This window comes from Magallana gigas, chromosome 2 (genome assembly GCF_963853765.1).
Source record: "Magallana gigas chromosome 2, xbMagGiga1.1, whole genome shotgun sequence".
Classification (NCBI taxonomy): Eukaryota; Metazoa; Mollusca; class Bivalvia; order Ostreida; family Ostreidae; genus Magallana; species Magallana gigas.
This window is the reverse complement of record NC_088854.1, coordinates 7,502,250-7,527,977: the sequence shown is the minus strand read 5'-3', so window position 1 is coordinate 7,527,977 and position 25,728 is coordinate 7,502,250. Positions and strand designations below refer to the sequence as shown.

At 34.8% G+C, this 25,728-nt stretch overlaps 2 protein-coding genes across 2 annotated transcripts; one reads left to right on the top strand and one right to left on the bottom strand.

The window, feature by feature from the left end:
* The first annotated feature begins 111 nt into the window (after positions 1-111).
* Positions 112-5,686, top strand: LOC105348742 (putative divalent cation/proton antiporter TMEM165). Its single transcript, XM_011458301.4, has 7 exons — positions 112-408; positions 1,639-1,861; positions 2,320-2,418; positions 2,603-2,679; positions 2,974-3,150; positions 4,017-4,122; positions 4,408-5,686. Exons 1-7 carry the CDS (start codon positions 286-288, stop codon positions 4,479-4,481), a joined length of 879 nt encoding a protein of 292 aa, XP_011456603.3. The 5' UTR covers positions 112-285; the 3' UTR covers positions 4,482-5,686.
* A 4,766-nt stretch (positions 5,687-10,452) lies between these two features.
* On the bottom strand, positions 10,453-24,891 carry LOC105348744 (ribonucleoside-diphosphate reductase large subunit). Its single transcript, XM_034443959.2, has 17 exons — positions 24,734-24,891; positions 23,941-24,029; positions 23,233-23,410; positions 22,210-22,310; positions 20,946-21,122; positions 20,773-20,858; positions 18,711-18,852; positions 18,403-18,486; positions 17,939-18,180; positions 17,515-17,716; positions 14,321-14,470; positions 13,980-14,201; positions 13,664-13,740; positions 13,431-13,566; positions 11,943-12,038; positions 11,529-11,717; positions 10,453-11,104 (listed from the first exon to the last, which is right to left on the bottom strand). Exons 1-17 carry the CDS (start codon positions 24,750-24,752, stop codon positions 10,907-10,909), a joined length of 2,388 nt encoding a protein of 795 aa, XP_034299850.2. The 5' UTR covers positions 24,753-24,891; the 3' UTR covers positions 10,453-10,906.
* Between the last annotated feature and the right edge of the window lie 837 nt (positions 24,892-25,728).

The following is a 25,728-nucleotide window of genomic DNA, read 5'->3' as shown; positions in this document are numbered from 1 at the left end:
AATGGTTGTTATATAACCGGTAAAGTAAATAAGTGAAATCCCTCCGCCTCACAAACGTCTTCAATATGATCGGGATCAAAGTTTAAAGAAAACGACCCGGAAGTGCACAGTTGTCGGGTTGTGACGTCAAGGCTTCACGTATGGACCAGTGTCAAATGTAATTTCTATGAATGAATAGTATTGGTCCGTACAATTCGTTGAATTATCGATTTTTTTCGATAGTTCCTTGGCGTATTTAAAGTAAATACTCATCGGTACGGGTTTATAAGCTTCCTGTTTTCCAAGATGAACGGAAAAGGCACAATTTTAGTGACCATAGTTTTCATCGTGTCAAGCTGTTTGGTGCTAGAATGTCTTTCAGATGCGACCGAGGATGTTTCAGAAAGTTCAAAAGAACACGATACAAAGGTATGATGTTTTATATGAATAAATTAAATTTTCTTTAATTTCTTCTAAAACAATATTGAAAATTATCACGCGTATTTAAGAGTCGACCATTATGTGTGAATGTTAATTACCTGTCACTTTGAAAATGAATGCCTTTTATGACAGTAGTTGTGTTAATTGTCTTGTCAAGGACAGTCACCTCAGTGTTACATATTTAATTTGTCACAGGTAAAAGGATTATAAAAAATTATTAGTTTAACAGGTCCAGTACAATCTCTTGATTTAGCTACATAGCTTGAAAAAGCTATACTGGCGTGCGACCATTTCTCGCCGAATACCATTTCTCGCCAGTACATTGTGACGTCATTTTTCGTCCATGATTTTATGTGTTGATAAAATGACGTCACAATGTACTGGCGAGAAATGGTACTCGGCGAGAACTGGTCGCACGCCAGTATAGCTTTATAAAGCTATTCAAAATAGCTTAATAAAGCTATTTATATGCAGTTTTTGAAGAAAATATTTATTGTAAGAAATGGACAAAAAATCGCAATTATCTTGCTACTCATATTTGCGCCATTGACCATTATAAACTTGACCCAAATTAAAGATAGTTTTAACACTGCAGCTTTTAATCACTTTTAAGCAAAAAATAAATTTCCATTGTTTGGGTAACTGTTCACCACTTTGTGTGCAATGAGGCGTGGATAAGTATGATTTCTTCTCTTTGTGATAAATTATTACTAATCAATTATCTTGTTCACCATAACTGACCTCCTTTATATTTCATTCAAGAAGTAACTGTGTGGTCATGAATCAGTTGCCCCAAAACTTTTAGTGCAAAGTCTCTTAAGGAGACGCAAACTTATGAGTAATCTTTACATGCATTGTTTATAGAACAGTTCAAAGTTGAAAATTATCACTGCACCAAAGTGCGATTTTTTATATATACTGAATTAATTACACATTTAAGAAAAATGTATGACAAAATAGCTAAATGAAGCTACTCTGAATAGCTTAATAAAGCTATTTAGCTTATTCAAGCTATATAGCTAAATCTGGAGATTGTACTGGACCTGTTTAATATTTACAAGTAAAACTTTTAGAGAAACTTTTGTTTTTAGCATATTTAATTGTTTTATTTTCATTTAACCTTAATCAGTCATTTTTTCCTTGAAATATTAAACAGTATCATTCAATCAGATTATTTAATTTATAACCATGGTTATAAAGTTTATTTTTCTTTAACAGAACAAGGAGAGCTCAGATGAGGACTCAATCATCCACAGTCTGAAAAAGAGGAAAGGGAACGTGGGATTTCTTCATGCTTTCATTGCATCGCTCTCAGTTATCATTGTGTCCGAACTCGGAGACAAGACATTTTTTATAGCAGCCATTATGGCAATGAGACACTCTCGTCTGACTGTTTTTAGTGGGGCTTTAGGAGCTTTAGGGCTGATGACAGTATTGTCAGGTGTGTTCTAGTAACTAGTTATTTGTTATAAAACAAACAGAGTTGTTATGGTTCTGTTATTTATTGGTAAACATCATTTGTAGACAACAAATCATGAGATAGCATGCCATGTGAAGGAGGCAGAGTTATCAGTAAATTAACTATCGATTTTTCCCTAAACTTTCAGATATTATCTGCACTACCTTTTAGTAAAGAAAAAAACCCCAAATATTTTAGATTAAAAAATTGCTTTATCTTTATGCATAGCTCTTCATATTAGGAGATTTAATATAGTCTTCAAATGGCCAGGTCCATCCAGCCTTCTTAAATGATAAAATCTAAAGAATTTGTTCAAGGTGTACCAGTAGTAATAAGCCATACCAGCTTATAGTGTTTTTGGAGACATTAATCCAAGTGAGCTAATGCTGAAAAAGATTTTGTTGCAAACTGATTCTTAATTTTGACTCTTTCTTTTATAGCTTTGTTGGGATATGCAACAACAATTATACCGAAGAAAGTCACATACTATGTGTCATCCATCTTGTTCGCTGTGTTCGGATTAAAAATGTTGAAAGAAGGTGAGTGAAAGTTCAAACACCATGTACACAAAATACCTGGTACTCTGCAAACCAAGACTAAGGCTAGAGTAAAAAATCAGCTTTTGTTACATGTTTTATCTGCAAATAATTCTATATATCACAAAAGTGAATTGATGCATTGCTGAAGTTACTTGTTTACCACCATGCTTATTTAATACTTAAGGTTATGAGATGTCCCCTGATGAAGGACAAGAGGAATATGAGGAAGTACAGGCTGACTTGAAAAAAAGAGAGGAAGAAGTAAGTATATATTTCCAGAGAAATCAATTGAACCAGTTAGAAGTTTTCTGGATTCCATGATTTCTTTGTTGTGGCTTTTTCATAAATATTTAAAAGTGATTAAAGTAAAGCCATTTCTTAAAGTTTGATGGATCATGATTTTATTGCTTATAAGTACCAGGTAGTGCCTAATAAGTTTACTGGGGTAGTAAGGAAATAAGGCCAAACAAGAAAGATAAACTTTGAATTGATATAGAAAACTCACTTAAGAACAAGTTTCTAGCATTGCATGTTTCTGATATTTTCTGTTTTCAGTTGGAGAAAGAGAATAGGCCTGTAGAGGACATAGAGACAGGCATTATCCGTTCCCCCGGGCGCCGCTGGTTCCACGGAATCCTAGGGACAATATTTCTACAAGCTTTCACCCTCACATTTCTAGCAGAGTGGGGCGATAGATCTCAAATCACAACTATTGTTTTGGCAGCTAGAGAGGTGTGTATCAGTGAGAAAACTTTCTATATAATTTTTTTCCCGTCAAACTTATGTGCAAAATATTAATTTTCGATAAATAAGTTTCCTATTTCAACAAGTAAATAATGTATTGTTACAAAATTCAATGTAGGGATGACACTTGTAGAACACTTACTTGGTCAGTCTCAGTTAAAAAACAAAAAAAACCCAAAACCGAGCAATATACATGTACATGTTTTTAAAATTCCATTTCATATTGGGTTTAATACCCCATTTTGAATTGTTTAAAAATTGCTATATTATGAAGTCTGATTGGAGACTGATCAATATTAGGGCCAATGAAAAGCCTTGGGAATGAGATTTTGTGAGAGTAGTACGTTATTGAACTACTGTTAAAATTAGGTATCATTGGTCAGTCTGTCCAGAATTCTATTGAATTTTTCATGATAATGAAACCACGGTTGAATAATGTTACTTTTGTAATGCAGTTGATGTAAAAATCCTGCACCTTTATCACTGACATCAGTGACATTGGTATTTGAAAGAACTAGATAGAGAATTTGGCACATCATTGCAATAATCCTAAAGGATTTATCAAATGACAGGTCTTAATTTAGGTAAACTTCAAAGAAGTACTTTTCTTCAATGTATATTCATTTAATTTTTGAACATTTACATCTGGTCAACAAAAGTTTTGAAAACATTTTTAAATTTTACATTGATGTTTGCCTATTTCTTCTCTGTTTGAGAAAAAGAATATCATGGCATATCAGTACTGATTTAAGGTAGTAGATGCATTACACCAATTAGCTCTTCAGTATTCTATTGCTATTCTGTATACGATGATTTCAATCACAATAGATTTGACTCTTTCCTTTCTTCACCAGGATGTGTTAGGGGTCATTATTGGGGGCACTCTGGGCCATGCTATATGTACAGGCATTGCAGTATTAGGAGGAAGAATTGTAGCTCAGAAGATATCTGTTAGAACTGGTAAGTACCCATCCAGCCAAAAATGTCGTCTCTGAAGAGTAGCAGTTAAGGAGATCCCTCTGTTTTATCATTGAAGATGTTTCTTTGAAATACTAAATATTCTACTACATGTAAAATGAAATGTTTTATACCTCACTTTGCATTTACATTGTACATAACAGCTAACTTAAATGCAAGCTATTCTTTTTATTCACTTTCTCTCGATCAATAAAGATTAAAATGAGTTGTAAAATATGAATCTTTTTTTCAGCCCCGTTCTATTCATTGTTTTCTTTTGTCTTTCAGTGACGTTGATAGGCGGAGTTGTTTTCCTGGTGTTTGCACTGTCAGCTTTCTTGTTGCCAGTACATGACATATAAGGCTCAACCATTTTCATCATCAGAAAGATCTTTATAAAAGAAATATTTATTGACTTGATAGATATTATAGGTGTGTCAGGTACATGCACATTATGGCCTTCAATTGGTAAATAAACACAATCAAAGTATCATTAGTTCATACCCAGTCACTTGTAATGTCTCATATAATTTACGTACTCTTTGGTCATTCTCAGTCTTCTTACGTTTAACTCCTGCTATGTGGATGAGTGGATAAAGTAATCCACATCTCGGATCACCCACAAGTTCTTACAGATGTTGACTGGAGGCCTTGTTAAACACGTCTCTCAGATCAAGGAATTAAATGTAACTTACGTGCCAAAAAATGATCGAGTCTGGTAATTCGTGTATTTAGAGTTACCACCTTTCACAATATTTGTGAATTTGTTGGAGTGTTCAGTATTTTATGGCTACAAGTATAAAAATCTGCATTTATGAACTGTGTTCATGGGAACTTGTTTTATCCTGATCTATATGTATTAAAGAGATGTTAAAATAATTTGACATGATTTTCCCATCTGTATAGGCCAATTGATTGCTCGTGATTTTCACATTTTTATAATGAACTTTAAATGTGCTAGATTATTTATAAAATTTTGTTTCATTTAACATATAATGAAATTCACTCCACCTGAAAATAACTCAAGAGAAAGTCATGTTAAAAGCTTGTGATAACGCCCCATGGAATTCATGTGTGGCAAAATGTTTGTTTTCTGATGGTGTGATGTTGTGTGTATGGTGTAAAAGTTTCAGTGATTGTGTCAATGTGAGCACAGTAACTGTGGTTACTTTTTTATGTATTAGTATTATAATGTGCTTTGCACAACATGTAGATATCAGTGTTTTATATTGAATTTGTGTACATGTATTTATATAAAATTGTAAAGTTGACGATGAAGTGGAAGCAAAAGCATTTTGTCAGATGGCTTTGTGATGTAATTGTTGGCAAGTCCAAGAGGTGTTTTTTTTTAGTAAAAAATAATCATGTTTGGAGAAAGAAAAAAAAGGAACTTTCTCTTGATGTCACTCATTGTTTAAGGGTTTAAAGATGTTTTGATTCATTTTGTTATGTCTGCCTGTTTTTACCTTACTTTTTGATTGGACTTATTTTACAGACAATAAATGCTTGATACATTGTTATGCAGTACATTCCAAGACCAACCCTTACAATAAAAAGAGAAACCTACTCACAGTATGTTCGAGTTGTGCTGAGTAAAAAAAGTATACAAAAATAATGAAATTGATGTAACTATTAAGGAAGTATGCTTTGTTGCACTATATTATCATTTCTGACCATGTATGTACACGTACATGTATGTGTAGAAAAGTATCTACATTTCCTTTATTACTAAAGGCGTGCTTTATACTAAGTATATTTTTTTCATCGTTATTCGTAATATTTAGAAACAGAAAGAAAGACGATGAACTTTTCATTTCATAAATATAAACCGTATAAATACAACAACCTGTAATCAACAACAGAATTTAATTGTGTATGACATATACAATGACACTTATCTTACTTATAGAACACAATTTTTAAACATGTTAAACATTTAAAATATTTTAAAATGCCGCAGATGAATTTTAAATGTTTTCTTGATGACCCCCCCCCCCCCAACAGAAATTAGAATGGACTTGGTTTTTTCTCTCGATTTGCGAACCTTTCCTCTGTCAAATCCATGAAATGGTCTTTGTTTGTAGCATCCTGACAGACCTGAATGGAACCCATTTCTTCCGCTCCGCATTTGTTACTGTCCCAGCAATCCTCCCTCAATTTTGCTAAGAAATATCCCATGATTCCAGTTATGATAATCATCATCAGAATGCTCGTGAAGATCAAGGCGTCCTGCCACATAGTGAATTCTCCGTCTCCAGATACGTCGTTATTTGAGCCTGTGGTTGTGTCGCCCAATCCATTCATGGAAGACTTGCCACTTTGTCCATTGAAATGTCCAAATACATGCATTGATAGGGGTCCTGCTGAACAGAATGGCAAAACCAAAGCAGAGCAAAGGGCAGAAGACATACAGCGCTTCATATTTGCTTTAACCAATATGCGTGGATACTAGGCAATTGTTACGTAATGACATTATGACGTCCGCGTCGTGACGTTTCATTAGACGTTGGGGAAATAATTCGTGCTTGATGCTTGATTAGCATGTTATTTTACGTTTCTTACTTGGTAATGATCAATTGACAAACCGTTATAACTACATACTACATAGTTATACACATTCAACGTTTAGTGAAAGAGCATTTTTATCAAATGCTGTATCAGTTCAAATTGTTATATCGTTAGCTAAATGGTGATTTAAATTCATAACTATGCTTTCTGTATTCTGATTAATGTAGTACAAAACCCTTCCACTTGTACGGCGCGTTTACGTGTATACAGTCTGTCTACGGGATCGGTTCGAGTCTACACTGTGTCATCATCAGCGAACACAAATAGCACCATTCACAAATCGGTGAAAATCTTAAAATGGACCAGGTCTCAAAAGAAAAATACATGTAGCATAAGAAGACATTCACAAATTCACGAGCGGATATACACAATTATAACTTGACGATGTCGTCGTCTGTCCTGCCTCTTTTATCCTTGGATCCAAACCTGGAGAAGTATTTCAGCTTCTGGTCCAGGTCAAGGTCCTTCACAATGCGGCGGGCGGTGTCCGTGGCCAGATTTCTAAAGATGCTGAAAAAGCATGACAGGAAGGACTATAAATATACTTTCTTGTTCACTTACAGATAACCGCCCAGTGGACAGACAGACAGACACACTTACTCATGGCGCGTCTCTGGTAGACCATCTCCCGGTGGTGGCGGTGGTGGCGGCGCCACTGGAGGGGCCACAATTGGGACTTCAGGGACCTCGGTAATACGTGCTGGCAGTGACATCTGACGTCGAGTTTTGGAGACTGAAGACATCCAGAAAAATTAATATTAGTGCGTTCCAGATTGCTCTCGCCTTAAGAATGCGTAATTTCTGGTAAACTTTCAAGAAAAAAATTCACGAACAATAAATATAATTATATAAAAATTGTAAATAAAAATTGTAAATGGTAAATAAAGACTGTTGGGGACGGTCAAAAGACTGAAGGCGACCGTGTTTGAATTGTATAAGTTTGTTTGTTGAATTAAAAAGTAATGAAAATCATCCCCCCCCCCCAATTTTTTTTTGGATCAACAGAAGCATCAAAACGTTAAGCAAATTGTGTAACATTTTATGTGTTTTAGTAAGGACATTTAAAAAGTTGTCAGTTTTTACACTGAAAAAATGACATACTTTTTAATATTACGTAATATTCACGACGGACTTTATAGAATATATAAATGATTGATCCATTTCTTGCATTGTTATTTTTTTTGAAATTGTAATACACACATTTGCATAAGATTATGTTCATGTAATTCTGTTTAAACGGGTAACATGATCATCTATTTAATTATTTCTTACCTTTCTTCACTGGTTTAGAGGCAGCCATTTAAGAAACTGCAGTGAATAACTTAACTTGTACGAATCATAAAGCTTATAACGGCGGAGAGGTCAATTGTTAAAAAATCAACAGGGCAGAGGCGGCAATAAGTGTCGTGTGCGCGAGGAGATTGGAGAGAGATAGACAGTGAGCCCCATTGTTGCGTTATTACCTCCCGAACGCCGCGCACTTAGCGCCAGTATTTTAAACAGTAGTAATGAACTGCAAAAAATGTGTCTATATTAATCATTAAAGATATAAAAAAATGAGATCTATGGTGTTTTGAAGCAAAAATTGACCAAACTTCACATTACCTTGCAGGAAAATAAAGAATTATGAAATAAAAATTCAATATCAAAATCATCTTTCTCGAGATCAAAATCCACAGAGCAACATAATTCCTGAATAAAGCATGTATAGTTTTAAGATTTGGAAAGCTTTTTATGATTTTGATACGTTTCCGGATGTCTTATAATTACTAGTATATAATGTCAAATATATCGTTACCCACTTTTTATGATGGTTTTCAGGCACGTGAAATTCATTTAACACAATTTTTTGGGGATAAGAAGTAACCCCCCCCCCTCCGGAATTTCTTTACCCTACTAAAGATTTTAGGATTCAACTTTGCTCCCCCCCCCCCACCCCTCAACTTTTAAATTAAATCCTTTATACTAACAATAGCCTTAAATTCTGAACGCATATTTTATCACTTAATGCACTGGCTTTGTAAGGTTCAACTTTGTTACAAGTTTAGGTATTAAAATACTTTTTACATATTTCTTTTTGCTCGCCGATTTCTTCCGTCCTTGAAAAGATCTAGGTAACAGATCGGGAGGACAGGCCCCGTCATGCTCCGGTGTCCACCCCTCAAATTTACCCCGGGACTGCCTCTTCACATACCATCTCCGGAGCCCCAATAACAAAGCTACAATCTCTGATCGCGATTATCTGTGGGCGATGATCTGTTCTGTCCCTGTTATTCAATACACATCAATCAAAGCTCCAAGAATACCTTGGAAGTTCTTTTCCGTTGTTATTTGCCAAGTTTCAATCGAACGGAGCTAGCCTAAGACTGTAACGCAATGGTTTTATACGCAAAACAACAAACAGTAAATTTATAAAAATTTCCAAAAATGAAAAAAGAAAATAGAGATAAGAGTGAGCAAGCTCACATACTTCTTTCTCACACGTTGCTTGAAGATACATCAGATGCATCAAAAAGAGACTTCTAGTTCATTAAAAAATTTATTTGATTCTGTCTGGCGGTTTCAGAGGAATTGCACTGTGTCAGTATGACCATACTTGCCACTTCAAAGGGAGAAAAACAAGCAATTTACGTAAGAAGATGGCTGGATAAGGCGTGTAAAATGCCCATACACGGTTGGACAAGTTACTGAAAAAATAAAATACCAGTAAATCTGATATTGTTTTAAAAAATCATTTAAAACAATATATACTTAACATATCATTGATTTTTAACCTATAAATATGTTCAATACTTGGAATATGTTGACTCAAACAGGCGCATACGTATCAAAAACCTGCAAATACTGTCAATTTTTAGAAATTCAAGGCATTTTTCTTTTATAGAGTGGGTCTGTGCTCCATATTTTTCTGTCTAAATAAGGTCCAATGGAAAACAAGCCGATTTCAATCAACAAAAACGTGGATACCCACTATGCATTAAAAATATCATTTTGTATCCCAACAATTGAACGTTTTGAAAAAATAATAATTATAAGTTCGTAAATTCGTGGCCAAGTCACACATATTTAAACAACCTACTTCGTTGTGTCTGAAATGGCTCAGTGGTTAGAGTACCTGACATAAGCTAGCCTTATATAACTAGGGTTTTTATGTTACGGGTTCGATACCACCAAAATTTCAGACAATACCGGTATTTGTTTTTCTTATCTTTTGTTAAATATAATAAAAACTGAATATAGATAGAAATTGTGCTTTTGCAAACATGTGTTATGATATATTTGAATAGATTTAATTGGGAAAAAGATAAATTCAAATTGTATTTTACGACTAAACCGAATGGGCATTTGCGCCATCTTATTCCCCCATCTTCTTGATGAAAACAGATACCATATATAGTATCTGCAAAGGTTCCAGAGAACGGGTGATCCTTTCGACACTTGCTCATAACCATTCTAATCCTATCAAATACAAAATACCACAAGACATAATAAAGAGTCCAGTTTTTTTCTCTTAAACTATTTTAATTACATACATGTGGAGAATATATCTGGAGTCAGTCCAAGCATTCCCGCGGTTTAAGTTTCACCATGGAAACATCCAAGTTCCTTTGCCTCAAAATCTGATAGAAATTTATCGTAGGTCTGCTAAATTAAGGCATAACAAGATGCCAACAGTTTAATACTGGTGGTATAATTTATATATTCTTCTCTCAGCCTGCTGGATCTTAGTAAATGCATGGCAAATAAATGAGAACAAAAAATAAATGTGGTAAGATATCATTTTAATAAATAAACGGCTAATAGTTTCAATGACCACCTAATGAAGTAGAATGCAAATCAAAATTTTCTTCAAAAGACCTCTAAAGATTCCAACATAATTATGTATGAGCCTAACTGCAAAGCTTTAGCTCTTCAGACAATTTATCTTGTCTTAAAAAGATACAAATGTTAATATAATATTCAATAAGTAAGAGCTCATTTCAACCTCTTAATCTTTTTTAATTAAAAGATCTATTTAATGAAAATTTTGTGTAGCACTTCTCCTATACAATAATACAATATCACATAAATCAACATCTCATAACATAGGTAAAGGACAAAGAAGTTGAGTAGACACATAAGTCAAGAGTAGATGTACACAGGTACATTATGGCAGTTTCTCTCATGAACCTCTGTGATTTCCCCTCATAAACCCCTGTGGTTCCCTCTCTTGGGCCCCCTAGGAGCCACACATCATACAGTCCTCTTTGTTCTGTAGGGAACACACCATGGCCGCCATGTTTTGGGTGGTCTCCTCCATTTCCTGCTCGGCGGCCGATTTTCCCGACGGTTGTGTTAGTTTTGTTTTGTCCACAGTAAACTTAATGGCAGAGGCGGCGGGTTTCGTTCTCAGATAATACATTCCTGTCTTCAAGCCCTGAAACAAATAGCATATCATGTGATACCAGACAACCCTGAACTACAAGTATATGTGCCTGGTGATTTCTGATTTCAATGAACAAGTTTCTATGGTGCATTTCTTTGAAAGATAGTGTTTTCAATGTAAAAAAAATAATCATTCTCATTCTACAATCCAAATACAAGATTGATGATAGAAAAACACACTATTTAATTGTTGTTTCAATAAACGCTAAAAACAAAGAATTTGACAGTTAAACAACTGACTTCCATAAAGAAATATTCACAGCAAGAGTTAAATGTATATAGGTTTTGATGATGAAGTCATGCAAATTGACAAGGGGTGGCACAACAGTTGGTCTATTGACAGCTATATTAACCAAAATGCTCTCTTCTTTGAAGGGGCATTAAATCTAGTTCCTTTGAAACAAGAAAGAACATACCAATTTCCAGGCATAGAAGTGCATGCTGGTCAGTTTTCCATAATTCGGCTCTGCAATGTGAATGTTTAGCGACTGACTCTGGTCTATGAATGCTCCTCGGTCGGCAGCCATCTTTAGCACTGTCTTCTGGGATATCTCCCACACAGTCTTGTACAAGTCACGGATTTCTTTAGGAATTTTCTCTATATTCTGAAGATTCAACAATCCCATTTAAACAAAATTTAAAAAGTATACATTTTTTACACAGATTAATTCCAATATAATAATCTTTGAGAATGCATTTTTTTTTGGTTCATTAATCAATCAAATGATTAACAAGAACTGGTGGTAGGATTTACCTTTTCAATAAATTTTACTTGCTTAAGTTTTAGTTAATCTTGATGATTTTGTTCTTGTGTTTTAGACAAAGTTTACCTGTATGGAACCTCCGTAGGCAATGATTTTGTTCTTCATGTCATCGTCCCACAATCCTCTCTCTGTCATATCCTTCATCAAGTGCTGATTCACCACCTAGACAAGATATTGATGCAATTCAAAGTCATTTGGCAAAATACCCAGGCAAAGCAATGAAACAATTTATCACTACATTTCGTGTTGTTTTCAGCCAACTCTTCCTCTTGCATGTACTTTTTTAACTATTTCATACCTTTTAAAAATTATCTCAACACGATATTGATTCTTTTGCTGTACATAACTAGAACTGTCCTAATAGGACTAATACTCCCCCCCCCCCCCACAGCAAATTTCAAATGGGACAAATAATTGAATTGAATAATAAAGGTTTGGAACACATACAAATAAAAAAAATTCTAGAATTGTAAAAAAAAAAAAATTAGTTAACAAAGAAAAATTAAAATCAAAATTGTCAGAATTTCACTGTAAATACATATGTATAACAGTAATACATGTACATTTACAAATTTATGCATATGATGATATTTTTTTATTTAATTGTTTAAAGAAAAAACCAACAAAATGACAATAACCCCTCCCTTTGCAGTAAATGGAAATACCAGTAGCCATGCAAGCAATGCTCTTCTGTTGATAAAACTTTGAATATCTTTCTTATAATAAGAGTCTTGATAGATGCAGTAAGTTGTTTCAAATTTTCCTCACTTTCTCCTATGGTTTTCTTTGATGAGCTCGTTAAATTTAATAAACTCCCATAACATTACCATAATTACCATACTATGTAAAAATATGTAAAAAAGAAAATCTAAGATTACAAACAAATTTAAAATTTCCAAAACACTACAATCATATCAGAAATTTTGAATTTCATTTTAATTAATGTCCTATAGGGTCACTTCAATTTACTTGACTAATAAATTTAAAGAACTTCTAAAAATAGTTAACTTCTTCATTAATAATGATATTATTTATTTCCTTATAATGATAGAAACTTTTGGTTTACATGATACAGTTTAAAAATAGCCCCAAAACCACCGCCCATTTCACAGATTATCAATTTTCCACATGCTCCATCTAAACCATGGCTCAGATAATGGCCCCCTTTGGACAAATGAATTCAGCCACACTTGTCTTTGATGTTCTTATTAGCTCCTAAGAATTTATCATTAACAAACAAAAATTTTGCATTGTCAGTTGATAGAATACTTAAAAAAAATAAATTTAGTTAAGACAAAAATCCTCCATCTGGATGTATCTATATGAATATATTTTAGAGTGTTTTAAATGTTATTAATTAATTAATAAAATATGTAAGGATTACCTCCCTTACTTTTCATCATCAGTGTACAATATATAGGATAAGGAAAATGAAAACTGTCATAAAATCATTAAATATTGTCTGATCTTAAAAAAAATTGCAGGTAGACATCTTCAGATGGTGATCAACATATGTACAAATTTTCAGACTGTTCTATGCAGTGTAAAAAATACCTGGAACTCCCCTGACAGCACTCGTCTGGAGTAAATGTTGCTGGTGTATGCCTCTATGGATTCATTGTTCCCCAAGATCTGAGCGGTTGAGGCTGTGGGCATGGGAGCCAACAACAGGCTGTTCCTTATGCCGTGTCTGGAAAACAAGAAAATGAACAGTCAGCATCACACACCCTCCACCCACTCATTGGAGGTTCTTACATACAGGTTCTATTCCATGTAAGGCATCTTACTTCTTGATTTTTGCCCGGAGAGAATTCCAATCGTGGAGATCTGTCGGAGTTACATTCCACATGTCATGCTGTAAAATCTACAACATAACAAAGAATGAATTGTTAACTTAAATAAAATTGTACTTTGTTTATTTTAGGGTAACATTGGGTAAGGAAGGTAAAAAATCTTCTTTAAAAACAATTTCTTACTTTTTCCATAAACAATCTTTTTTTAAACAATTTCTTACTCTTTCCATAAACAATCATTATTTTGCAAATATGACAGTTTCAGCATACACTATAAGCAATACTACACAAACCTTCTGAAATGACTTACCCCTTTGCTGACGGGGCATCCTTGGTAGGTTTCATAAGGCCCATCCCGTTCTGCCAATTCACAGCTTGCCTCTAAAGCTGCATAGTAAATGGTCTCAAAGATTTGTTTGTTTAAGAGCTGTGCCTCCTCACTTTCAAATGGATACCTCATCAGGATGAAGGCGTCCGCCAGACCCTGTACACCTATTCCAATTGGTCTATGTCTCATATTAGACCTCTCAGCCTAAAAATTTAAACTTCTAATAAATAACTTGATTCCATTATTATGGAGCTAGTAATGAAGATAATGAAGTAAATGACAAATTAATATTGTAAACATGCAACACAGTTTGTGGCCCATACCTCTGGCACTGGGTAGTAATTGATGTCAATGATTTTGTTCAGGTTTCGTACTATCACTTTGGTGACACTTTTCAGTTTTTCAAAGTCATATGTCTTGTCTGGTTTCACATACATGTTGAGAGCAATGGATGCCAAATTACACACAGCCACCTGCAAAGAAAATGTTAAGAGAACTGCATTACTTGATATTCTATAATTAGATGTTACATAAAATACTACCCATCAATTAATAGTAAATTATATTAGAAACAAGGGCACTGCTAAGCAGAGCATCCCCTCGCGACATGAATTATTGTGTGGGGGATGCATTATTTAGGAATATACAGTTGTGTAAATGTAATTGAGGAGACCAGATTTTACTAACCCTCCCTTATTACAAATTTTTTTTTTACCTGCACTAGATCTAAATTAAAAATCAAAGGCCTGAAGGGCCATAATGGCTTACGGGTTGATATGACTATATTTACATGGATCGAGTATGATTCCCTCTATTTCTTACGGAAACTTTAGTTTATTTATAGCTCTATAAAAAGTAACTAGCTACATGTAATTCATAGATCTATAGAAACTAACAGGACCGATATCAACATGCCCCATTTGTTGATTGGTCGAACCTTAGTGACCGAAACAGACAGGATTGAAATCAAGACGCCTCTTTTATCAATTGGTTGAAACCACCATTGCTTTTAGGAAAATCATAGACTGCATGAAATAATTATGATGATGTCAGACTCAAACTCCATTATGAGACAATTGTTTTCTTTCTTTTATCCAACGACTGAAGTACGTTAACTGTAAATTCATTCAACTATATAGGACACAAAAACACTTAAAACCAACATGCTCTCAAATATCAGTATACCTTGTATTCCTACGCACTACGAACTTGCGCGAGAGTTGGTGCACGGTGCGACGTAACAGTGCCACAGCCAGCGCGAAATCACAGCGCGTAAAAATAATATAACCAAATGATGAAATGTACTGCATGTTATGTACTTTAATTAATGAATTCTCATGAAATCTACACCAACAAGTATTATTCCATTTTATTTGTATTTCATAAATGTATATTTATTCATATTTTTCTAGGTTTTTTCTACTTTTTTAAGAGGCTGGCCTTCACATGCTTTTATAAGAAATATAGATTCACAAGGCAGTTCTAACACCTTCCGTTTTATTTTTTCCCCTTAGTACAGAGATAAACTCTTTGGAGGGGGGGGGGGGGGGGGGGGGGGGGGCAAGAAACAGGCAGAACTATGCAATTACAGCAAACTTGTTTTGACAGCAAATTCAATTAAAATTAATTACTGCACTATAACTTTGCAGTCAGTTCTCTCTTCACATGACATGTATACACGGTCATTTTCAGAGGCATACTATACGATGTCTCTATGTTATAGTTATGTGACATCGCTTCAGTATATGACTTGAAATCAAGCTTAACTGTATATTGTTTTCTTATTTGAGTACATTTGGTCTCAAGTTTCCAATATTTTTACGACAAATAAACAGTTCAATCATAGCACAACCAAGGTACCTCCATCGAGGAACATTGTACTATTTTTAGATCTTGGAAAATCCCCAACATTCGATAATGGCGGAGGTGTCGAAGAAGGCACATTATATTAAAACAAGTAGTAATTGCCCCTCTATTTATGCATTTATCACCGATTTATAATCCCAGTTTCAATATATCTCAATCATAAGATCAGTCCTTTAACCGTTAAACACTTTCCCCCTTGCTGAGATCGATGTCGATCGAAGTTATAGCGACGCTCCCTGCGGGTGCAAACGTTTTTATGAAGATTGAACGAAATAACGACAACTTTACATTTACTTATCACTGTTAGGATCTGAAATAATTGGGAAAAGATTTTTTGCTTATATAATAATACATGTAAGTATGCATAGCGGAAAGCATGGCGGCACTGTGTGATGCATGGCGGGGGCCTATACCTCTATGCAAAAACGGCCTAGGGAAAACACTGCATTTAATATTCATTCGCGTTAGATTTCGAGTATATTTAAATAAAGTCAATTCATATTAGTTACAATAACATAAGTGATAATAACATATGTAAAATATAATCTTGCTTAAAGATATTTATTATGAACAACAAACAGTTAATTTTGCAACATTCGAATAGAACTATTTTTTGTCGCGCATGTTCAGATAACTGAACTCTTTGCCATAAAGATTATCCGGCAACTAGATGGCCGTAAGCCATAAAAAATGTTGTTGATTTGAACTGATTACTTTCACTTTAGTTTCACAGATGTAATGAAGAAGTAGTTATTGTCAAGTCGTACATAAAATTTCTGTTTAAAATTGGGTTATTATAATGATATATTAAAAAGTATTCAACAAACTGACTTGACAATTAAAGGGTTTGTCCTTTTACCATGCAAAATAAGTGTATGAAGTTTGATAAATATCCATGCATAGGTTTTTCTTTAAATCTTGCTTCCAATCTGAAGAAGACACACATACGCACAGCAGCGATGCTATATTCCCTTCTCAACAAGTTGTGCGAGGGGATAACAAAATGGTCAGTCAAAGTGAGCCTGATAACACTGTTTATCATGAAAATGGTATATGTGGTTATTTTTTTTATATACTTTTTCCCTCAATCAACTTATTGGGCTGCTGTACTCTACAATCCTATACACAGGTAACTCAGTGTGTATACTCTCTCACTCACCTCGTCTGGACTGCTGTATTCTACGATCTCTGTACCCTCAACTTGTCTGGACTGCTGTACTCTACGATCTCTGTACACTCACCTCGTCTGGACTGCTGTACTCTACGATCACTGTACACTCACCTCGTCTGGACTGCTGTACTCTACGATCACTGTACACTCACCTCATCTGGACTGCTGTATTCTACGATCTCTGTACACTCACCTCGTCTGGACTGCTGTATTCTACAATCTCTGTACACTCACCTCGTCTGGACTGCTGTACTCTACGATCTCTGTACACTCACCTCGTCTGGACTGCTGTATTCTACGATCTCTGTACACTCACCTCATCTGGACTGCTGTATTCTACGATCTCTGTACACTCACCTCGTCTGGACTGCTGTATTCTACGATCTCTGTACACTCACCTCGTCTGGACTGCTGTATTCTACGATCTCTGTACACTCACCTCGTCTGAACTGCTGTATTCTACGATCTCTGTACACTCACCTCATCTGGACTGCTGTATTCTACGATCTCTGTACACAGGTTGCTACACTTGATAGTTCCCAGGTTTTGCTGGTTGGACTTCCTGTTACAGTGATCTTTGTACAACATGTACGGTGTCCCCGTCTCTGTCTGCGCCTCAATGATGGCGTACCACAGCTGCTGGGCCTTGATCGTCTTCCTTCCTTTGCCTTCTTGTTCATATCTGATAAAAAACAAGTATTTTGAAGTGTTTCCCTCTCTTTTATTAAGAAACTTAACATTATATTATTTTTTTAATCATTTAATCACGTATCAGTCTTTTGTATTATAAAAAGCTCTTTGACAAAAGAAATACATTGTACTAGTATGGAAAACTCAACAGATATTTAGATAAAGGGCATAAACTAATATCAGCCTGGGTTGAAGATGGGAAATAATGACCTACTTTTGATAGAGGGTCTCAAACTCCTCCCCCCAGCAGTCATGTAGCCCTGAGCACTCATGAGGGTCCATCAGGGTCCACTCCTCATTCTTCTCGACCCTCTTCATAAAGAGGTCAGGGATCCACATGGCGTAGAACAGATCCCGAGCTCTCTGCTCCTCCTTGCCAGTGTTCTTCTTACAGTCGAGAAACATGAAAACGTCTGCATGCCACGGCTCCAGGTAAATGGCAAACGCACCTGGTCTCTGTCAAAATCAAAGCACAAAACCTTAGTTATTTTGCTATAAATTTGAATAAAGTTGGATTGCATGAGAAGCAAATTTCATTTTCCTAGAATCTTGATTACAAATCATAGAATTAGTAGAAAATTGTCTTTGTTGAGATTCATTAAACATCAATTGAGCCAGGTTTGCAAAAGCATTTAAACCTTTTATGTAAAAATCCTGTAAACATGGACCCCCACCCACCTTGTTTCCTCCCTGGTCCACGTATCTGGCCGTGTTATTGTACACCCTCAGCATGGGCAGCAGTCCATTAGATGTTCCATTTGTCTACAGTACACAGTGCATCATGTCAATTTAGTTTTACACTACTTTAACATGTACAATTTTTGCTGTAAATGGCTTCAGAAAAATAAGACCAAAATTGATTTTGCACTTATTTCATATGAAAATAAAAAGGAATTTCACACTGCCGCAGGGTAACTTTTGATATTTTTCTTTTTTCCACACATAGGAGTTATTCCTACAATGCTGCTTACAGTTGGAATACTTACTCCTGCTATGTAGCTACCAGTAGATCTGATACAGTGCACATTGAGTCCTATGCCCCCTGCAGACTTAGAAATCAGGGCACACTGCTTCAGGGTGTCATAGATCCCCTCAATGCTGTCAGAATGCATGGTCAGCAGGAAACAGCTGCAAAAGTACACCAATGTTTTTATAGATCAACAGAATTCTATAAATTCATAATAAATGCTATTAAAGAGAAGCAATCATTCCCATTTTCAATGGAAGTGAAACAAGAGGCCCATGGGCCACATCGCTCACCTGAGGAACAATAGGTATGATAAAACAAGCTTAATGGAGTCATAATACCAACTATCTGGACAATGTACAATAATACATGTAGATCCTGTATAAATAAAATCCTTTTTTTCCCCTGGATATTCTTATGTTTATAATCATTAGTCCCTTTTCTAACAGGATGATTTTATAGTCATATCACATGTTGAGTATTGCAGTTCTCAAAAAGATCCTTAACAATTGTTTATATATGGGATATAAAGCTACATCAAACTCTGAACCTTCTTGTGAGGCAGAAGAATTGTCCTGGAGCTGAAGTCTTAACAATTATAAAGAATCATCTGGCTGATTATAGTTTCTGAGAAGAAAGTTTTTTAAAGATTAACTCTATATATTCCTATGTAAAACTTTGACCCCCCATTGTGGCCCCATCCTATATCTGGAGGTCATGATTTTCACAACTTGGAATCTACACTACCTGAGGATGCTTCCATACAAGTTTCAGCTTTCCTGGCTGATTAGTATCTGAGAAGAAGATTTCTAAAGTTTTACTCTATATATTCCAATGAAAAACTTCGACCCCCCCCCCCCCCCCCATTGTGGCCCCACCCTACCCCCATGGGTCATGACTTTCACAACTTTGAATCTACACTACCTGAGGATGCTTCCACACAAGTTTCAGCTCTCCTGGCTGATTAGTTTCTGAGTAGAAGATTTTTAAAGATTGACTCTATATATTCCTATGTAAAACTTTGACCCCCCCCCCCCATTTGTGGCCCCACCCTACCCCGGGGGGCATGATTTTCACAACTTTGAATCTACACTACCTGAGGATGCTTCTGCACAAGTTTCAGCTTTCCTGGCTGATTAGTTTCTGAGAAGAAGATTTTTAAAGATTCACTCTATATATTCCTATGTAAAACTTCAACCCCTATTGTGGCCCCTATGTAAAACTTCAACCCCCATTGTGGCCCCACCCTACCTCTGGGGGTCATGAATTTCACAACTTTGAATCTACACTAGCTGGGGATTTTCCACACAAGTTTCAGTTTTCCTGGCTGATTAGTTTCTGAGAAGAAGATTTTTAAAGATTTACTCTATATATTCTATACTCTATATATTCCTATGTAAAACTTCGACCCCCCATAGTGGCCCCACCGTACCCCGGGGGTCATGATTTTCACAACTTTGAATCTACACTACCTGAGGATGCTTCCACACAAGTTTCAGCTTTCCTGGCTTTATGGTTCTTTAGAAGAAGATTTTTGAAAATTTCTCAAATTTTTCCATTAATTTCTAATTACCTCCCCTTGAAAAAGGGTGTGGCCCTTAATTTTCACAACTTTGAATCACCTTTGCTTAAGGATGATTTGTGTAAAGTTTGGTTGAAATTGGCACATTAGTTCTTGAGAAGATGTTGAAAATGTGAAAAGTTTACATACACGCTGACAGACGGACGGACAGACAGACAGATGGACGACAGACAAAATGTGATCAGAAAAGCTCACTTGAGCTAAAAAAAGTTAACTGAGATTTCAATTAGGGACTAATGATATGCAAAATCAAAGAAGGTAGGTCAAGATCATAGCCTGTTGGTATCATTTTTGTTTTGTTTTTCTAAATAATATTAAATTTATTTCTTAAAACTACCCATTATTTCATTTCATATGTTGCATTTTTCAAATTTCATCAAGCTTTTGAGTTGATTTACATCAATATGTTCCTAACAAAGAAAATATGAGCACAAACTTAGCTAGCTACAAATTTCTGTTCCACAACTTTTAGAGCACGCCATGTCTGTTTAAGACCTACCTCGACAGCTGGGGCCGGTTGGTTCCTGCATTGAACAGGGTAGGGGATGCATGGGTGAACCATTTCTCTGACAGAAGGTTGTAGGTCTATGGAGAAAAAAACACAAAATCACATGTTGTCTACAACCAAATCACACAAACACCAATATTCCTTTACTCATTTTCCACAATTACCTCTATAGCACCATCTATATCGTTGTGGTGAATTCCCACGGCCACCCTCATTAACATGTGTTGAGGACGCTCTGCAACTTTCCCATTTATTCTTAGTAGATAGGACCTCTCCAGGGTTTTGAAACCAAAATATTGGTAGTTGAAATCCCGATCAAAAATGATGGCAGAGTTCAAACGCTAAAATGAATGACAAAAACTTACATGTTAACCTCCAGTGATGAAAAATAGGTAGATTTTGAACTCAAAAGCGATAGCATTGCGCGCGGCGCACAGGGGTTTCAATTTTCATGTGAAGCTAATGGCTACAATATGAAGGAATATGAAGGAATGCAATAAATGAAACAATAACACTATTATCACATGCAAAGAAAGATTTATTTGTGTTCATTGGTGTAGGATTTTGTAGCTAGCTTTGCTTTTCTTAGAGTGGTCTTTTCTGGAATTGATTCAAAACAACTTTTGTTATTATTTAACTTGGTGGCCAAAGTTGAAGAAATAGTGTCATTTGATAGTTCAGATCTGAAACTTGTCTGTATTTTTTTCAAATGAGAAAGCACCCTTTCACATTCTGCATTTGAGTTGGGAATAGTCATGGCCAGTGTTATAACAGAACAAAGTTTGGGAAATCTAAGTTATCAGTAAGACAAAATGTACAAAACGCATACTGTTCCCCTTTTTTTGATCTATGAAGAAAGTAAAATACTTTCAGCCAGTCGTTAAACTTTGAATAATATCTTTTCCTTTTTCGAGGCGGTGATGTCGATGACATTTTTGTGTTCACCACTCATTGGCACACACATGCTTAAAACCAACATTGTTATCGCTATGTAAAAAACGCCTGAATGTTCACGACTCAAGTCATGCGATATCTAAAGAACTAGCGAGATTGTATAGCTAGAATGGCTTCCAAAATGCCTACCCAAGCGAGGCAAAATTGAACTTTTGAAAAATCAGTAGATTTTCAATTAAAAGCGGTAGGCGGGAAATGGGGTCAAAAAGCGGTAGACTTCCGCGAAAATCGGTAGAGTTAACATGTATGACAAAAATATTGCATTAAAAGAAAGATCCTTCTAATTTTGATACAATAAGTGACAGGCACTCTATTTAAAATTCTAATCTATGAATGGGTTTTACATAGGATGACACAAATTGATTAATTTGGAATATTATAGATTTTATTAATGAAAAGTTTTAAGCATTTGTTGAAAATGACACAGTAGCTTCATTATTCTGCACTATTCATTCATTCATTGTTAAAACTTACGTCAGCATTTTTCATGATGATGGAGTGGATCTCGGGTGAAATCATTGGCGAATGTTTGTTTGTCTTGGGGTTGATCCACTTGTACAAGTCATCCATTACATCTAAAATAAGACAAGAGATGTTTGTAAAACACTTATGCCCCCCTCCCTTGGAAACATCTGCGAAGAAAATGAACAGAAACTACAAATAATTGAAAATTTTCTAAGTCCAAGGCACATAACTCTGTCAAAAAATGCTTGACCGTTTCTAAAACTAAACTTGTTCTAGATTTTATTATGATAAACCTGTATACCAAATTTCAATATGTGCATCCTACGAGAAGAAAATGAACAGAAACTGTAAATAATTGGAATTTTTCTACCTCCAAGGGGCATAACTCTGTCGAAAATTGTTCGACCGTACTCAAAATTGAACTTGACCTAGATATTATTACGATTTTTTGTTATTACTTCCTGTAGTTTGAAACTATCTGAAAAATAAAAGCGAGATTTTTAAATCCGCAAGGATTGCTTGCGGAAATAAATTCCTTGCGGTTAATTAGGAATTTACAGTATTACATTTCATTTCAATATGTGCATCCTACGCGAAGAAAAGAACGGAAACTGCAAATAATTGGAATTTTTCTACGTCCAAGGGGCACAACTCTGTCGAAAATTTTCCATCATATCCAAAATCGAACTTGACCTAGATATTATTATGATAAACCTGTATACCAAATTTCATTTCAATATGTGCATCCTACGTGAAAAAATTGAACGGAAACTGTTGGTGGTCCGACCGACCGACAGACGCAAAGCAATGTGCCCTCCCTTCTTTGAAAGGGGGCATAAAAAGAATAGCAATGTTATGTACAATACTTGCATTGAGTTGAAACATTTTGTCGAAACTTTCTAAGATATGCATCATTTATTTAAGTAAAATCCTACCGTAGCCAAGTGACAAAACAGTTCCATTATCAATTGGCGAAGAGAGGGTTGTAAAACTGAAATGAAAAATGATCAAAACACTGAAGTAGCTTCCTACCACTGAAGACTTTCTTGGTTTCTTTGTGGAGGTTGGAGACAGCTATGCGGGCGGCGAGGATGGCATAGTCGGGGTGCTTGGTCGTCATGGTAGCAGCCGTTTCAGCGGCCAGATTGTCCAGTTCCACCGTGGTCACTCCTGGGTACAGTCCATTGATCACCTTCAGGGTAATGGCCGCCTGATACCCAGTAAAAAAAATATATAGATAAAAAACCTACTCAAAATTGTATTAAAAACTGCATTTTATGTTAAAACAACTTATTTCTAGAAATTGTTTTCCAAGTTCACTGCACTTGCACTTGCATTTTATTAAGGCCTATAAAATTTAGGGTAACACAGATGAAAAAATTAGGTTAGGTAGGTAGTGATTTTTTTTATTTCATCATATTTTTTTCTGCATGAATCCTAAGAATGTGTCATATTTAAAAATGGTTTTTAATAGAAATAATATAAAAATCACAATCGGATAAAAACAGACATCTAAAAATGATAGGATCGGGGCATTTTTGTAGGTTAGGTCGGGTTACCCTAAACACACAACTTTTTTTTAGGCCTAATCAGAGAATAAAATCATGTTTAGTGTCACTAGGTAATTAAGTATTTCCTCTTAAAAGAATCAGTAAGTCACATACATCAGCCATACAGAAACTTAACAGGTTTTTATCAATAAAAGATCAAATCACCACATTACATCATTCACAAACTTACAGGGTCCACAAAGTCTGCATGGAGTCCGTAACAGAGCTTGGAGATCCTGGAGGTGATCTTGTCAAACATGACCTTCTCCTGTCTTCCATCTGCAACATACTCAGCAATGTTATATTGTGTCCGCATTAATAAAAAGTTTAAATCATTGGTAAAAAAGATTCAATAAATCACTTTTCGTAAAGAATCCAAAGTGCACACAACGTTTTGTGTACATATTCTGTTAAAACTATTGCTTGTGAAAAAAAATATATGGATTAATTGGGACTTCCTGGAAGAGTGGAAATGCATCATCAAAAACAAAAACCCCCAAACAAACAAAAACATTCACTCTTGTTTAAAAGTAAAATTCATAATAAATTTTAATTGGTTTCAAACACTAACTTTTACAAAATGTATCAACATTTTTTATTAGATTTAAAATTTTAGAACGCCTCAATTTGCATGCCTTATCAAACTATATAACCATGGTTTTTATGTCGTGCCAAACCTGACGCAATTTTTACTAAGGTTTTAAAACGTCAAGTACCGCTTTAATTGCTTTTGAGAGACAATAACATTTGTTACTACAACCCTGTAAAATATTATAACACTGATAAAAAAAAACCTTAGAAAAAACAGTCAATCAGATAATATTAAACAAAATCTATACAAAGAAAGTGTCAATTGAGCATAATATGATTATCATAAAGTCCAGGAAAATAGTCTTTTAATATTTGTTTCCACTAAGAATCAGACAAACATGACAAAATGCTGTAAAACGTTGAAGTTTAATTAACTAAAAGAGTAACTGTACCTCGTTTGTTCACGAACATCTTTTTCACTTTGTTGTTTTTCCTTCTTTACACTTTGCCTCGACAATGGATTTCTCAATTTCGGCGCCAAATGTTCGCGCCGGTTTTACTAAATACCGAAGAAAATTTTTCACCGAGAAAAATTATTATATATCCATAACCCATGAGTTTTATGCCAGTGAGGTATTTTTCTATGTAACTAGAATTTTTAGTCTTCCCGCAAACTAGTATTGGTTCTACTTGGATCAACCAAATAAAAAAATGTTTTTCTTGAATGAAATTTCTTTAATTACTTCGATTCCGTATATTGCAGTGCATGAACAAAGGGCTTAAAGGAATTTTTGATATTTTATTTATACCAAATACATTGGATATTAACCGTTATTAAGAATATAGCACTCATAATTATATATTTATGTGTGAAAAAATAATAGTAAGGTCATTCGAACAATTTTCTTTTTTTAAAACCTCGATCTCGATTATATTTGTTATAACCAATCGATGTCAAAGAAACAAACAAATAATTAAATAAATAAGTAATAAATAAATTAAATTAAATTTCGGAGCGAACCAAAGTCCGATTTCAATCAGATTTAATTCCAATAGGAGTATTAGACCCCCCCCCCCACCCACCCACACACACCCTTCCTCATCACATTCGTCCGAACGAGTTTAAGGTAAAGAGAAATGCTTTTTCAATCAAACTGACTAACTCCCCAATGATTTAGAATTTTGAACTGCGACACAGATAGTTTTTATTACCTTTTTGAAAACAAAATTAATATATATATATATATATATATATATATATATATATATATATATATATATATATATATATATATATATATATATATATATATATATATATATATATATGCTGTTCAATGAACGGTTTAGTAAATTGCTGAATAAAGTATTTATCCGTTATGAAAAAAAAAAAGAAATTAATTAAGGCGTTTAAAAATGAAAACCATTTTCAGAACAGTTACATATA

Bases quoted from the DNA above. Each gene is read 5' to 3' on its own strand.
- LOC105348742 (XM_011458301.4), top strand. From the start codon at position 286: ATGAACGGAAAAGGCACAATTTTAGTGACCATAGTTTTCATCGTGTCA. The intron at 1,862-2,319 runs GTGTGTTCTAGT...TTTCTTTTATAG, and splicing joins GCTGATGACAGTATTGTCAG to CTTTGTTGGGATATGCAACA. The intron at 2,680-2,973 runs GTAAGTATATAT...TTCTGTTTTCAG, and splicing joins TGAAAAAAAGAGAGGAAGAA to TTGGAGAAAGAGAATAGGCC.
- LOC105348744 (XM_034443959.2), bottom strand. The intron at 23,411-23,940 runs GTAAGTTTGTGA...ACTGGGTATCAG, and splicing joins ATGCAGACTTTGTGGACCCT to GCGGCCATTACCCTGAAGGT. The intron at 22,311-23,232 runs GTAGGAAGCTAC...GTCTTATTTTAG, and splicing joins AACCAAGAAAGTCTTCAGTG to ATGTAATGGATGACTTGTAC.